General features: G+C 41.5%; 1 protein-coding gene across 3 annotated transcripts in view; it reads left to right on the top strand.

Annotated features, from left to right (window-relative positions):
- Nucleotides 1–14691, top strand: part of LOC103177674 (broad substrate specificity ATP-binding cassette transporter ABCG2) — a 29533-nt gene that overhangs the window by 2601 nt on the left and 12241 nt on the right. The window contains exons 3-10 of one of the 3 annotated variants that reach the window (XM_007891952.2): nucleotides 559–618; nucleotides 1276–1390; nucleotides 2550–2702; nucleotides 4666–4823; nucleotides 6152–6303; nucleotides 8787–8891; nucleotides 10483–10733; nucleotides 12570–12652. In XM_007891952.2, coding sequence (XP_007890143.1) covers nucleotides 559–618; nucleotides 1276–1390; nucleotides 2550–2702; nucleotides 4666–4823; nucleotides 6152–6303; nucleotides 8787–8891; nucleotides 10483–10733; nucleotides 12570–12652 — 1077 coding nt within the window. The remainder of the gene's footprint in view (nucleotides 1–558; nucleotides 619–1275; nucleotides 1391–2549; nucleotides 2703–4665; nucleotides 4824–6151; nucleotides 6304–8786; nucleotides 8892–10482; nucleotides 10734–12569; nucleotides 12653–14691) is intronic. The other 2 variants (XM_007891954.2, XM_007891953.2) reach the window with 2 other exon arrangements.

Raw genomic sequence — 14691 nt, 5'->3', positions numbered from 1 at the left:
AGTGAGTTTTACATTTCTTAAACATGTATATCTCACATATATGACATATCTTTTAAATATCTTCAAATAACTAAGGAGTGTTTCATAAATTAGTGACTAACATGAAGTAGTTGAACTCAGTTTATAATCTTGTGCTCTTTTGTCTGTATCTTTATTTTCACAAAAAAGCACTGTATATATACACCTGTCAGGCGCTCTTTAAATGTAATTTTGTTACTGTTATTAAGTGTGACTACTAAATTGAATTATAGAATGAAAATTATTATTCACTGGCTGAGCATTTATTAATACTGTATACACCTACTGTTGCACAAGAGATATGTGTGTTATAAGAAGTGAAACACCACATTTGTTTTTTCAAATGTCCATTTATTATCAATATATCTCTTAAGCGTTGCACTTTGTCTGTCTTAACTTGAACTCACCTTGAGTTAGCTTTACTTTCTTTGTTCTTTTTGTATGGCAACAAGGATTGTGTAGGATCTGTCAAGTAACGTGAATGGATTTTGCTGGTGTAATACAAGACATTGTTTGGACTATTTCCTTCCTGTTTTATAGTGGCATTATGAGCCCTGGAATGAATGCTATCCTAGGTCCTACAGGCAGTGGAAAGTCCTCGTAAGTGTTTATGATCTTTTTCCCTGGAAAATACTTAGGAAGTTTGTGGCTTATTGTACTTTATGTACCCAACCCTGGTTCATATTATCCTGTTAGCAATCTTTGCTTTTGATATTGTTCCTATAATGTTATAACATCTGAAAGAATATCACAGGTAATTGCTGGCAAGTGTAGTAATTCTGTGTGTTATAAAACAGAATTAGTTGGAGTTGAGCATTGAGCATTATTCGCTGTGTGTCGGTAATCTTTTATTGCATGTTTGTAACAGGAGATCTACGGTTAAAAACACACAGTGAAAGATTTGCAGCTATTTCACTCTTAACATTTTAGACTTATGAAAGGGTAAGGAGTAGCCACACAACATAGCACACATCTTGGTACACTGGACTCACAGACATGAGAACATGTGAAATCTTTCAATACAAAAATCAATACTTTTGAATCTGCTTCAGGTTGTGAGTACAGATCTGCTAGGCTCTGCCAGTTGTGTCTTCCCCGTAGCAAGTTCAACCTCAGGAGACTTCGCCTTTTCCTGGCTTAGAAAATCTTTTTCTTTCTGTTGACAGCTTTCAGGTGTATAATTTAAGGTTGCACTGAACACTCCAGAGATTTTTCTCCAGCAAATATAAACTGCTGTTTGTTTTGGTTACTTTCCAGGTTGTTAGATATTTTGGCTGCCAGGAAAGCTGAGGCTGGTCTGACAGGGGAGCTGCTGTTAGATGGTGCTCCCCAGCCTCCAAACTTCAAATGTATCTCTGGATATGTTATACAGGTGAGAACTCTTGTTTATGGAACTGGACTAGCTGAGATCTTACAGGTCAGCTCTGCAGGAGCCCTAACACCTGTCTGTCTTGAAGCATTTTGTCTGGTTTAGATATATAGAGAGAAATTCAAGTTACAGAAAGCCACTCATGTTAGTCACTTACGTCCATTAGAAAGTCTCTGAGCTCTGTTGGAGAGGCTTGTAGTGGTTTGTGATAGAATTCACCATCAAAATGGACATTAAAGATCCCATGCCACTATTCAAAAAAGGAGAAGAGGGAGTTTTTCCTGGTGTCCTGACCAACAATTATTCACTTCATGATTGTCTGTCGGACATTGCTATGAACAAATTGGCTGCCATGTTTACAAACAAAATACACGCTATATATATTAAAGCTTTCCAACCCAAGTCCTTTCTTGCACCAGGCCTATCTGCAAGTGTATCACCCGCATTCTTGTTTGTCTCAATTTGCTCTCGATTCCCCCCGTGGCTTGTGTTCAACATCCTTGTTCTCACCTTTAAATACCTGTCACCTCAACCCACCTCTGACCTCCACAAACCCTACGGCGTGGCCACTTCCTTCCCTCAACGGGATAGTCTACTTCATGTCCCCCGTCCTCCTCACATCCCCATCGGTGGGTGTGGGGGAGCTCTCTGCCCCAACCCTCTGGAACTCCATCCCTCACATTTTTCAAGGTCCATCTGAAGACCAGTCTCTGACCGCACATTCGATCATCTTTCCTGGTCATCTTTTCCTTTCTCACCCACTTTTGGTGCCCAGCCAGTATCCAGCCAATACTTAAGCACTTTGGGACGTTCTCCCGACGTGAAAGATGCTATATAAATGTCAATTTGTATTGTATTGTGTCAGTAATGCAAACTTTTACAGTAATGACAGACGATCCAATTTGGACACTTTGGGGTTATTCTTTGCCTCTCAGGAAATTTGATGTGAATGAAAATTTTTTTTTAGAGAATCCCACTGTTATAATTGCATAGTCCTGAAGGTGGATATCTTTATTGACAAGTGTAGAATAACCTCCTCTCTGAAACTTTCTACTGGATTCTTTGAGTGTATTTGTTGTAGATCCAACAATAATGTTACTCTTGCATGATTAGTGCAATCACTGTCTCTCTGACTCGTGCTATTAATTCTATTATTTCGAAGGATGATGTGGTGATGGGGACACTGACTGTGAGAGAGAATCTCCAGTTCTCTGCTGCCTTGCGTTTGCCGAGGCATATCGGTCGAATAGAACAGAATAAAAGAATTGACAAGGTCATCAAAGAGCTTGGGCTGACTGAAGTGGCAAACTCCAAGGTACAGGAGCAAGCTTGTCTACGTCTGCCTGTAATTACAGCATGGCATTGCAGCCAATGATATTAAATAAAGCTCCCACCAGAGGCTATTTTCAATAAAGGGTATGAGGAGCAACTGGGATTAGACCAGCTGTATCTCCTGTAGAGAAAAACACCACTGCAGCACAGATCTAATTCTGAAAGCAGTGACTAGTATCATAATAAATAATTATCCTTGCATTTGGTACAGCGCCTTTCATGTTGGGAAGATATCTCAAAACGTTTTACAGGATTCATTGTAAAATGTAGTGAATGTATTTTTGTAAGCAAATTACATCTGTGCAAACATGAGAAAAGACTAGCGCTGATTCATCAAAACTTAAATTATCCCCTGCATCTGCATCTCTGACTCCCTTACACACAATCTACAGAGTGGAGTGGAAGTGTCCTTGATAAACTTACAGATAGTAATTAATCCTTGCTCAGGCTTTATAACATTTTACTCAATACAAAATAATTTTTCACAATTTCAAAATCTGTGTGAGATAACTGTGCCATTGGATCAACCCCCTCCCCTTTAGCTTGCCTCCACCTCTGACTCTTTTCTCCCAATCTCAGGCACTCGTGCTACCAGCCTCTGACATATCTCTGTCTTGAACACATAGCACTCCACACCATGTCTGACTTCAATTTTCAACTCCTCTTTCTCATTTCATCCAATTGCGTGTCAGCCTGGCTCAGTTGGTAGCACTCTCTTCTACGAGTCCAAAGGATTGCGGGTCGAAGCTCCACATTTCGGAACTTATTTGATCTAGGCTGACCCTCCAGTGCAGTGCTGGAGGTGTGCTGCATTGTTGGATGAGATGTTAAACCGAGGTCCGTCTGCCTGTTCAGGTGGATGTTAAAGATACCTTGGTACTATTCAAAAAGGAAAGGGAGTTACTCTCGGTGTCGTGGCCAATAATTCACAAATAAAGTTGGTCACTCACTTCATGGTTGTTTGTGGAACATTGCTGTGTGCAACTTGGCAGCCGGATTTCACCCACAAACTATACAGCCAATCCACTTTACATTATATCCTGTGAATCGCTTTGAGACATCTTAACAATGTGATAGGCGCATATCAAATACAAGGATTATTATTTTATAGTATATCCCATGAAGCGCATTTGAGACCTCCTGACGTGAAAGCCACTATACCAAACGCAAGGATGAATATTACGGTTATAAGTTTCTACCTCTCATTTACCCTCCTCCCACAACCACTCAGACCTTGCTGCTTCCTGTCCTAACTTTCCTTCCCCAACTCAATTGTCTCTCCACTGGCACTGCTCTGTCCATCTGTTGATAGCAATGCAGGTCTCCATGTTTGGGTCAATAATACTTATACTGTACATAAACTATTTCAAAGTGAGAACATAAACAACAGTTACCTAAATCGGCTGGCGATGTCAGTCTGGTGGTAGATACAAATGGAGGAGAACTGGCTGACTAAATACAAATAGGAATAGGATACAGATTTGGGCTGATAAAGTGGCAATGTTACTGAATGAGGATGAATCCAGAGTGAAAATATTGGGCAAGAATATAAACCAAATAGTATTAGTTTGCAGGACACTATGTGGGAGAGGAATTTGGGCTGCTAGTGGGTAGTCTGCTGTTTCAAAAGCATCACCGCAGTAATGGAACAACACTAAAGAAAATGAATGGGATCTGCTGCTTCTGCAGGTATGGAGGCAACTGTTTGCATATAAAATAACTCTGTGTGTGACCTAATCATAAAGGGGGGAGGGGGGGGGCGGGGGACGTGAAGCAGGCTGGAGCTTGAGTACAATTTGAACTTACTACAGTGCTCATCTGCTGCTATTGAGTACATACTACTGATGTAATATTACTGAACATCAGCACTGCACCTCTCTAATGTGTTCAACATGCCCTGGGAGGAGAGAAATCCTTCTCATTGTTCTCTTCTAATATTTAATTAGGTTGGCACTCAACTGATTCGAGGCGTGTCTGGTGGAGAAAGAAAGAGGACAAACATTGGAATGGAACTGATCATTAATCCCACTGTCTTGTTCCTGGATGAACCGACCACTGGACTGGATGCCAGCACCGCTCATGCTGTCTTGCTCTTACTGAAAAGGTAGTTTATTAGATGAAAAATCACTCGATCAGATGCAGTCTACACCACAGTATCCTTCATTGTATCACCCAAATGTTTTCCCTTCTCTGCTAATCTCTACACCTTTATTGTGTGCACATACATTAAAGTCCATCAGTCATTCCTTAGCACAGATGCAGAATTGGTTCAGATCTTCTTAACTGCTATATTTCTTTTGTCAATCACATGGTCATATCATTACAATCTGTGCATTTGATATAGCGCTTTCACGTCAGGAAGCCATCGAAAAGTACTTCACAGAATATACTGTAAAGGGCAGTGACTGTGTATCTTGCTGAATGTTGCAACCAGTTTGCATGCAAAAACAGCCCACAAACAACCCTGAAGTGAATTCCCAATTTTATATGGAGAATTATTGCTCTGGATCTCAGTTTAACGGCTCGCCTTGTTCAAGATCCATCTTAAAACATACCTCATTTTGACCTACTTTTTGTCATTTTTTCGCTCCCCACCCCCTTGATTCGCACCCCAAACTCAGATGCCCAGCCAGCAATATCAAACACTTTGGGGTGTCCTCCCAATGTGAAAAGCACAATCTAATTGTAAATTTGTATTGTTGTGTTGCATTTATAAACGAGGTGGCCAGCATCCATAACAGACACCATTGTTAGATGCTGCCTGTCAACAAAGCCTTTCCATATTATGATTTTCCTCTTGCTGAGCCATTTTTCAATTTCCCTTTCATTTTATGGGCTTTAAGCTTCATTCAAATTTTGTTTGAGGGAATCTTTCTGAAAATGATCCCAACTTTATTTGAAATTTCAAGTACGTTATAACTATTAGATACTCCTCACCCACTGGTTTAATTAACACCACAAATTGTGCTAGATTTACGAGGAATATTGCCTCTGAATCCATGCTGACTGGTTGTTGATAGATTTTTCTCTTTAGATAAACATATCCTGCACAATTTGCTCAAAACTTTCCCTGCTTCAGAATTTCAGCTATGTTATAGTTTCCAGCTCATTCATGTCTCATTTCTTTCCTTGTATTTTTTGTTCTGGGTTATGCTTACTATCTACCAGGCCTCAGCACAGTTCCGGTGTTTATGTAACTCTTACAAATGCCTTAATTGGGGTTATTCGCACGACAAAAAGATTGCCTGAATACATAAGACTTGATTAATAATAATAATCCTTGCATTTGATACGCGCCTTATCACATCTTCGAGATGTCTCAAAGCGCTTCACAGAATGTACTGTGAAGTGAATTGACTGTATATTTTGTGGACGAAACCTTTCTTATGGACAATTATAATGAAAATGCATCAATTTCCCTCTTTTTCTTAGGATGTCAAAGCAAGGTAAAACGATCATCTTCTCAATCCATCAGCCCAGATACTCTATCTTTAAGCTCTTTGATAGCTTGACACTCCTGGCAAATGGAAGAATGATTTTCCAAGGCCCAGCTTTCAAAGCACTGGATTACTTTGCCACAATTGGTGAGTGCTGACCCTCCGCCTCCACTTTGTCTCCTCCAATGGTTTCTCTTCCCACCTTCCAAGATCATGTCCGGTGCACCTCAGGGCTCTATTTTCTACCCCTTCCTTTTCTATAATAATAATAATAATAATCCTTGCATTTGATAAAGCTCCTTATGTCGTTGAGACTCCTCAAATAACTTGACAGAATTTACTGTAAAGTGAATTGACTGTATATTTTGTGAAGGAATGGCCTCGCAAACGAGATGACCTGGGCTGGATTGCTGAAATCTTGGGCAAGTTTCCTTATTCCACATGCCTCTGTTTACCTAGCAGTAAGTGGGAACCCAGTTGTTCGTCATTTGGCGATTGTTTTTCGGGGGTAATAATCCCTTCAATAAATAAATAATTTAGTCAATCAATTAACGATTGTTTGCGGAGAACTGCTGTGCAATTGGCTGCCGTGTTTCGCCCACAAAATATACAGTTAATTCACTTTACAGTATATTCAGTTAAACGCTTTGAGACGTTTCCACGGCATGATAAGGTGCTATATCCAAGGCCTGTGGAGTCCTGTAGCTCAGTGGTTAGAGCACTCGCTTTGCAAGTGAGACACCTGGGTTCAATTCCAGACAGGGCAAAACCTTGGACAAGTTTCCTTACTCCACACGCCTAATAATAATCCCTCCAAAAAACAAAAAACAATAATAAATTGATCATTTTCAATCCATGATTGTTTGTGGGACGCTGCTGTGCGCAATTGGCTGCCGCGTTTGCCCACAAATATACAGTCAATTCACTTTACAGTATATTCTGTGAAGCGCTTTGGGACGTCTAGAAGACGTGAAAAGCGCTATATCAAATGCAAGGATTATTATATTATTATCTTTAGATCTCACTTAAAGACTTCCCTCTTCAACTGGGCCTGTGAACACCTCTCCCTCCCCCTTCTCCATTCCTTCTCCAACCCTCTTACTGCACAGCGCTCTGTGGCGCTATCCTGCAGAAAGGGCACTATATAAATACAAGTTGTTGTTGTTCCTTTTGTTTGAGCCATTTTCTTAGTACGAAGACAGAAACCTAAAAGGGACAGTGGCTTTTAATGAATAGTATTAATAAGATCTGATTACATTACTTCTTGTTCAAAGTATGAACTGTAAATCAATTCAGGCAGAGATGACGTTAGATCTGACCTGCAAAAATGTTGATGTGCTTTACGTAAAGTTTAAACTACTAAACAACAATGAAACATAATTTTATTGCAGTGAAACTGCACGTACCATAGTTCTTTTCCCCAGATTGTTTATATTGCAGGTTTGGTATGACAATGAAAAGGGAGCCCGGAGTAATGTTTATGATGTATTGTATAAATGAGGTGTTAAATAATACAGTATCTTGGCTAACAAAACCTACTGTTGTCAGCCATCTGTGACAATCCCCATGCAGCAAAACACTAATGTCTGTCCAGCCACCCACGCAGGACAGCTCCCATGTCGTCTGAATTAAACCCAAAATCACAGGCTCCAAATGAGTCCTTGTTGGTTGCATTTGTGGTCAGGGCAGCTGGACATCTTTCACAACAGTCACAGAAATTACTTGAGTTCAGGAGACTTGCCCCCCCCCTCTACATAAAATAATGATTGAGACATGAATTGATGGCTTTCCTTACTGTCACTTTGAGCATTGTAGACTGTAGACTTATTCATTGAGGCGTTGTCTAGTCACTTGGGCCACCAGTATCTGCTTCCCGGATTTGATATGATTTCCACTCTCAAGCAATGACCTTCTATCACTGTGGTACACTAATCACAAGAGTCTGGGCTTTTCGTTGGCACCAAAACTGGCTTTTAAAATCAACAACAACTTGCATTTATAATAATAATAATAATCCTTGCATTTGATATAGGCTTTTCACGTCGGGAGGACGTCCCAGAGCGCTTCACAGAACACACTGTAAAGTGATTTGATTGTATATATTTGTGGGCGAACACGGCAGCCAATTGCGCACAGCAATGTCCCACAAACCGTCGTAGATTGAAAATGACCAATTTATTATTGTTTTTGGTTTTGGAGGGATTATTATTAGGCTCTGTGTGGAGTAAGGAAACTTGCCCAAGGTTTATATTGTGCTCTTCACATGGCAGTGTCTCGGCAGTGTCACTTAATATAATATATTATAATAATCCTTGCATTTGATATAGAGCCTTATCACATCTTCGAGAGGCCTCAAAGCTCTTCTGTAACTGTAAAGTGAATTGACTGTATAATTGGGGGACAAAACACGGCAGCCAATTGCGCACAGCAGTGCCCCTCAAACAGTTAGGGATTGAGTGATTTATTATTTTTTTTTAAGAAATTATTACCCCCGGAAAAGCAATCCGCCAATCGACTATGAACCGGGTTACTACTTACTACTAGGGCTCACTTCAGTTAGCATTTCACTCTTACTGATCTTTTATTAATAAGAAGAATAATCCTTGCATTTTAAAATAACATTTAAACAGGATACAATTGTGAACCATATAACAACCCTGCAGATTTTTTTCTTGATATCATCAATGGAGATTCAACTGCAGTGGAAGCAAGGCAAAATGAATATTTTGACACAGGTGTGTATAGTGATATAGATAAGTATCATGATATAGCTATGTATAGAGTCATAGGTACGTATAGTGATATAAGTAAGTATAATGAGGATTCTTTTGATCATATTGTAATTTTATGGACCTCAAAAGTTGATTTTTGCCACGCTATCTCAGTGATGGATAAAGTTGCATTTTTAATTATTAAATCTCATAAAACACTGTTTCCTATATATATAAAGATATTGTACGGCAGTGTCAGCCCGGTTCAGTTGGTAGCACTCTTGCCTCTGAGTCAGATGGTTGCAGGTTCAAGTCCCACGACAAATGTTTGAATTTATATCGTCTATGCCAAAACTCCAAAGCAGTACTGGGGATCCATTGGATGAGATGTTAAGCCGAAGTCCAGTCTGTCTTTTCAGGTGGACACTAAAGGTCCACGGGCACATTCGAAAAGAGATGGGAGTTTCTCCCATTGTCTTAACTAGTAATTCCTGTGAAGTGTTTGAGATGTTCACAGGAGTTACTTGTTAGAATGCCTTTCATGTAAAGATGAACATCTCAAAGTGCTTCATAAAATATATTTAATTAAAAATGGCATGAATTTTGCCAACAAAAAAAACAGTCACTCCACTTTACAATATATTCTGTGAAGCACTTTGAGACGTCTCAACAACAGACAAACGCGGCAGCTAATTGCAACAGCAACGCCCATAAACAATGAAATGAGCAGCCAATGAATTTGAATTAGTAGGGGAATGTAAGCCTCCATAATCAGCAAAAAGACTCCAAATTTCTTTCAAATAGCAATGGAATCTCCATTATAATGCAGTTTTGTTAGACTGTGGGTTCGCCTAGAACATGCTTGTGCCTCGCTCGCCTCCACTGGCTCCCCATCCCCCAGAGGATCGATTTCAAGATCCTCATCCTCACCTACAAGGCCATTCACGGCCTTGCTCCCTCCTGCCTCTCTGACCTACTATCCCCCTACCTACCTGCCCGTACCCTCCGTTCCTCTAGCTCCGGTCTGCTCCACATCCCCCGCCCCAACCGCCCTACCATCGGTGGCCGGGCCTTCCGCCTCTCAGCTCCTAGACTTTGGAACTCTATCCCCCAGTGCCTTCGCCGCCTCCTCCCTTTCCTCCTTCAAGGCCGGTCTCAAGACCTTTCTCTTTGACCGTGCCTTCAGCTCCCCTCTCGACTCTCTACCCCCTCCTCGCTCCCTCCCCTCTACCTGACCATTTCCCCCCTGCTCGGGTCCTGACCCAACTTTACAGCGCCTTGGGACATCCTCCCGACGTGAAAAGCGCTCTATAAATGCAATCTTGTTGTTGTTGTGATATGGACTCCGTATTTATTTACCGCAAAATGGACTCAGAAAGTCAACCTGCTCACTGCAAAATGCCGGCCAGCTTCCTGTGCTGTAAAAATTACTGATTTCCTGGTTATCAGCTTGCCATAGATGTCACTTACCACGCATTGTGACAACCTGCTGGCCTGGAAATGGGTCATTTTATAGCACTAGAAGCTGCTTAGTTGATGTGAACCCTATTGGATGCAACTTAGTTGTATCTGCTAATAACCAATAATACTTTGGTTTTTTTCCCCTCCACTAAAGATATGGATTTTGAAGCTCTTTTTGGAAAAACGGAAACTACACTAGCAGAGAAACTTGCAATTATGTTTTCCAAATCCACCTATTCCAGTGAAATGATGGCCAAATTAAAACAATTGTCGGAAGCAAAAAAAGGATCAGAATCATTTCATAGACAAATCATGTACTCAACATCATTCAGTCACCAGCTAAAGTGGTTGACCAAACGATCATTCAAAAATCTGCTGAGGAGTCCTCAAACCTCTGTTGCTCAGGTAGGATGCACCTCTGTAGTCTTTAGTTTGTAAACATTTATAGTAACTAATTTAATGATAAGAGCAATGTCATGATTTTATTATGTGGTTGTTATGAATAATGGCAGATTTGATCCTCACTTAATAATAAAAACCTTCTATTTGATACAGCACCTATAACGCTGAAACGTTTCAAAGTGCTTGAACAGCAATAACTATTAAGTGTAGTAGCTGTAGCACATCTATTCATATCTACCTAAATCGCAAAGACCAGGGATCTAAATCTCCAAGTTACGGGGCACCGAGGTCTCGGGGCAATGGGCACCCAAATTAATGACTCAATTTAAAAAAGGATGTTGACCCTCATGCTAGAAAAAACACTGCAGGATATAAAGTGAATCTTACCATTGTAGGGTTACTTAAAATCTATGAGCCTGCAGTGAAGTACAAATTGGCACAACTCTCAATTTGCTTCAATTAGTAAATGTTAATAAAAGATGAGTAAATAAATGCATATCAAGGTGATATGTTTCATATAATCAAATTAATGCTTATGACTGGTTAGTACAGTTCACCTCAATGAGTTGATCGGACCAATACAACAGCTTCAATTGATGAATTGGCTTGTTAACTTGGTATAGTGATCAATGTTGATTGCAGTATATCCCTCTTTCCTCAAGATTGTTTGCAGTTAGCTCTTCTGATTAACCCCTAAATCTCTGGTTCTTTATACCTTGTTGGTCACGTACCCCAGTCTGTTCAATGTGTCGTTCCAGACATCAGCTGCAATGCGACAAAAGAATTTTATCTTCCAGGTTGAAGAAATCCTTTGATCCTTGTTCTTCCGTTTGTCCTTGGCCTTGATCCATTTATGTATACAGTTAGCCTTTAGGAAATAAAGTCCATGAGTCTTCGCAAAAGTCTTTGGTCAAGTTAAGACAATCCAGAATTCTGGGATTGCTTACACCATTGTGTCATGTCATCCTGCAAGAACTTTGATTCCATCTGAGATTTCTTCAGAGCCAAGTTTTCATAGGTCCGCACAAAGTATGTGAAATTACCTGGAGGAGATAGACTATATCTTGAAGCTATTTTCTGACATGAGGTACCATTTACATCATCCCTTTCTTAACAAGAGAGGAGAAAATACAATACAATTTACATTTACAATGGCATTGAGTTGGTAGGATGTCCCAAAACGCTTAACACTACTGGGCACCTGATCCAGGAGGACAGTTGCTGAAGAGAGTCGAGAGGAGAAAGATGTCAAAGGTCAAAGAGTTACATCTTGAGACAGATTTTGAACGGAGGGAGGAGAGAGTCCACCCTCCTTTAGATTTACTCTTTTTATGTAGTACTATTTGGAACATCCATAATTTGGCAAATTCTTAAATGCAGTCTTAATTTTCAAGTTTTTTTAAGTTTATTTTAAGAATTGCAGAAAATCCATCTCAAACTTAATACTGAATTCAACATTTTTCCAAGTTCTGGAGTAAATCTATAGCCAGGTGTAATTTCTCCCCTGAGCTCGGTTTTTAACTTCACTGTCTTGGTTATTTTGTAGGGAGAAGCTGCACAGTATTTTCCTTCCAATACCATTTGCTTGAATAAATAAGCTTCTAACTCTGGTTAGTGATATATTGTGACAGCTTGCATTATTGCCTTCAGCAAACTTAGGTAAAATATTTGGCAAACTGCTTTGAGGCAAACTGTTTCTTTATTGCAGAATCTCTGTGATCCCTTTTTAATATACTTCACCCTGTTATAAAATTTTCACACTAATTTGTTCCTCTTCCCAATAAATATACTGTTTTGGAAAGATTTTATTGTACTAATTGCATTTTCTCTCTCCATTAGATATTGGTTTCGCTTTCCATGGGTCTGGTTGTGGGAGCCTTATCTTTTGGAGTGAAAAATGATTTGAATGGAATTCAGAACAGGTTAGTGTAGTTGCACGGGATGGGGCTCATTTCATCACTTGGTAGAGAAAAATAGGAGTGTCAATTTTGTCCCAATTGGAAACATCATTAGACTTGGTAGGATATGCTTAGATTGAAATTCACCCTGACGTTTCTAAGAAGAATATGGATAGATGGACTGGTTGGTGTAGTATAGTATATCACAGCTTAGGCTATGTGATTCCAAGTCCCAATGCGGGGCTTGAACTCGCAACCTTCTGACACAGAGACAATAGTGCTACCAACTGAGCCAGGCTGACACACCCAATCAGCTTCTCCTCTGGGGGTGGGTTGGGGGAGGGAGGAGGGGGTTTCGCATCGCTCCTCTGCCCTACCACCCCCCTTGCACTGCTCTGTGCAGCTCTTTCCAAGTTTCCAAAACCTTGAAGTGACCGGCATCGGCTTTGCCCCACTTCCACGCCTGCTTGTACTCCATCTGCCTGCGCTTCACCACCTGCTCCGACCACTCCCCGAGTGCCCTCAGCCAGGTCTGGGTCAAACGCTTGGCTTCGATCAGGCTCCGCATCTGCTTCAAAGTGTGGATGTAGCCGCTGGACTTCCAGACCTGGTGCCAGTCCACGTCTCCTACGTGCTTGGCATTTTGCACTTCACTCTGCCAGCGGCTCAGGACCCCGTGGAAAGGGGGAGTATAGTCTATCGCAGAGAAGAAGTAGGAAAAGAATTGGTTCTCATCCAAGTGCCAGTCCAGTTCCTCCTCGGGTTCTTCCTCATCCCGGTACAACAGAATGTCTCTGGATGAAGGAACCTCCGGAGCCTCATACACCAGGATCTTCTCCAGAGACAAATGATCACCGACCTTCTTACTGCCGCAGCACCCCATCCTGACAGGCCGGCCAGGCTCCCCACCCTTGGCTCACACACACACTCCTCTACCAGGGAAGCGTCACAGTCTCCTCTTGGGATGTCCTCCTGACGTGAAAGGCTCTATATAAATGTCATTTATTGTTGTCTCCCAGGGGCACGACACATCGCTCAGGCTCTGTCCTTGTCGATCCGTGGCCGAGGGAGGCTCCGATTGTCTGTCCTGACAGTGAACCAACCACGAAACACTGCCCTCACTTCTCTCTCTACCTCCTTCTCTCTCACTCCATTTCTCTGGCTCTCCTCTCTCTCACACACACACACACCGTCTCTGTCCCTTGTCTCATTTCTCTCTCTCTCACTCACATTCTCCCTCTCTTTCACATTCCCTCTTTTTCTTTCCTCCCTCTCCTCTCAGACATCCACACACACACTCTCTCTCTCTCTCTCTCTCTCACACTTAGTGTCCCTCTCGCTTTGATACACTCTCTTCTCTGTTTTTCTTTCCTTCCTCTCCTCTCTCCTTTCACTTTCTATCTCTAGCTCCCACTGATCAACACCAGGGCATATGGAGTAATAGTTTCGATTCTGGTAAATGATGTTGAGAAACCAACCCCTTTTCTCTGATTCCCTCTCTCTCACTCAATCACTGATGAACAACAAAATCTCAAGAAACACTTTGGATTCCGGGCAGCTGATGATGAGAAACTGTCTGTATCTCTCTCCCCTCCCAAAGACTAGTATGAGTGTGAGAGAGAGTGAGAGGGAGGGAGTGAGAAAGAAAGAGTGAGAGTGTGTGAGAGAAAGAGGGTGGGGAGGGGGGAGGATGAGAGAGTGATTCAGAGAGAGGGGGAGAGTGTGTGTGTGAGAGAGAGGATGAGGGGAAGGGGAGAGAGGGGGGAGAGTGTGAGTGACAGAAAGAGGGGAGAGAGTGATTGAGAGAGAGAAAGGAGAGAGAGAGTAATTGAGAAAGAGTGGGAGAGAGTGGTTGAGAGAAAGAGAGAGGGAGTGAATGGGAGCAGGGAGGGAGAGCAATTCAGAGAGTGCGGGAAAGAGAGAGTGTTTGAGAGCGAGGAGAGCGAAAGAGTATGAGAGAAAGGGGGAGTAAGAGAATCAGAGAGGAAAGGAGAGAGAAGTGAGAGCAGGGTTTTGTGGTTCACTGTCAGGGCAGATGATCGAACCATCGAGGGTGATGATGA

This window comes from Callorhinchus milii, unplaced genomic scaffold (assembly GCF_018977255.1).
Source record: "Callorhinchus milii isolate IMCB2004 unplaced genomic scaffold, IMCB_Cmil_1.0 Scaffold1, whole genome shotgun sequence".
Classification (NCBI taxonomy): Eukaryota; Metazoa; Chordata; class Chondrichthyes; order Chimaeriformes; family Callorhinchidae; genus Callorhinchus; species Callorhinchus milii.
The sequence above is the reverse complement of the archived record's forward strand: the minus strand, read 5'-3'. Positions and strand labels throughout refer to the sequence as shown.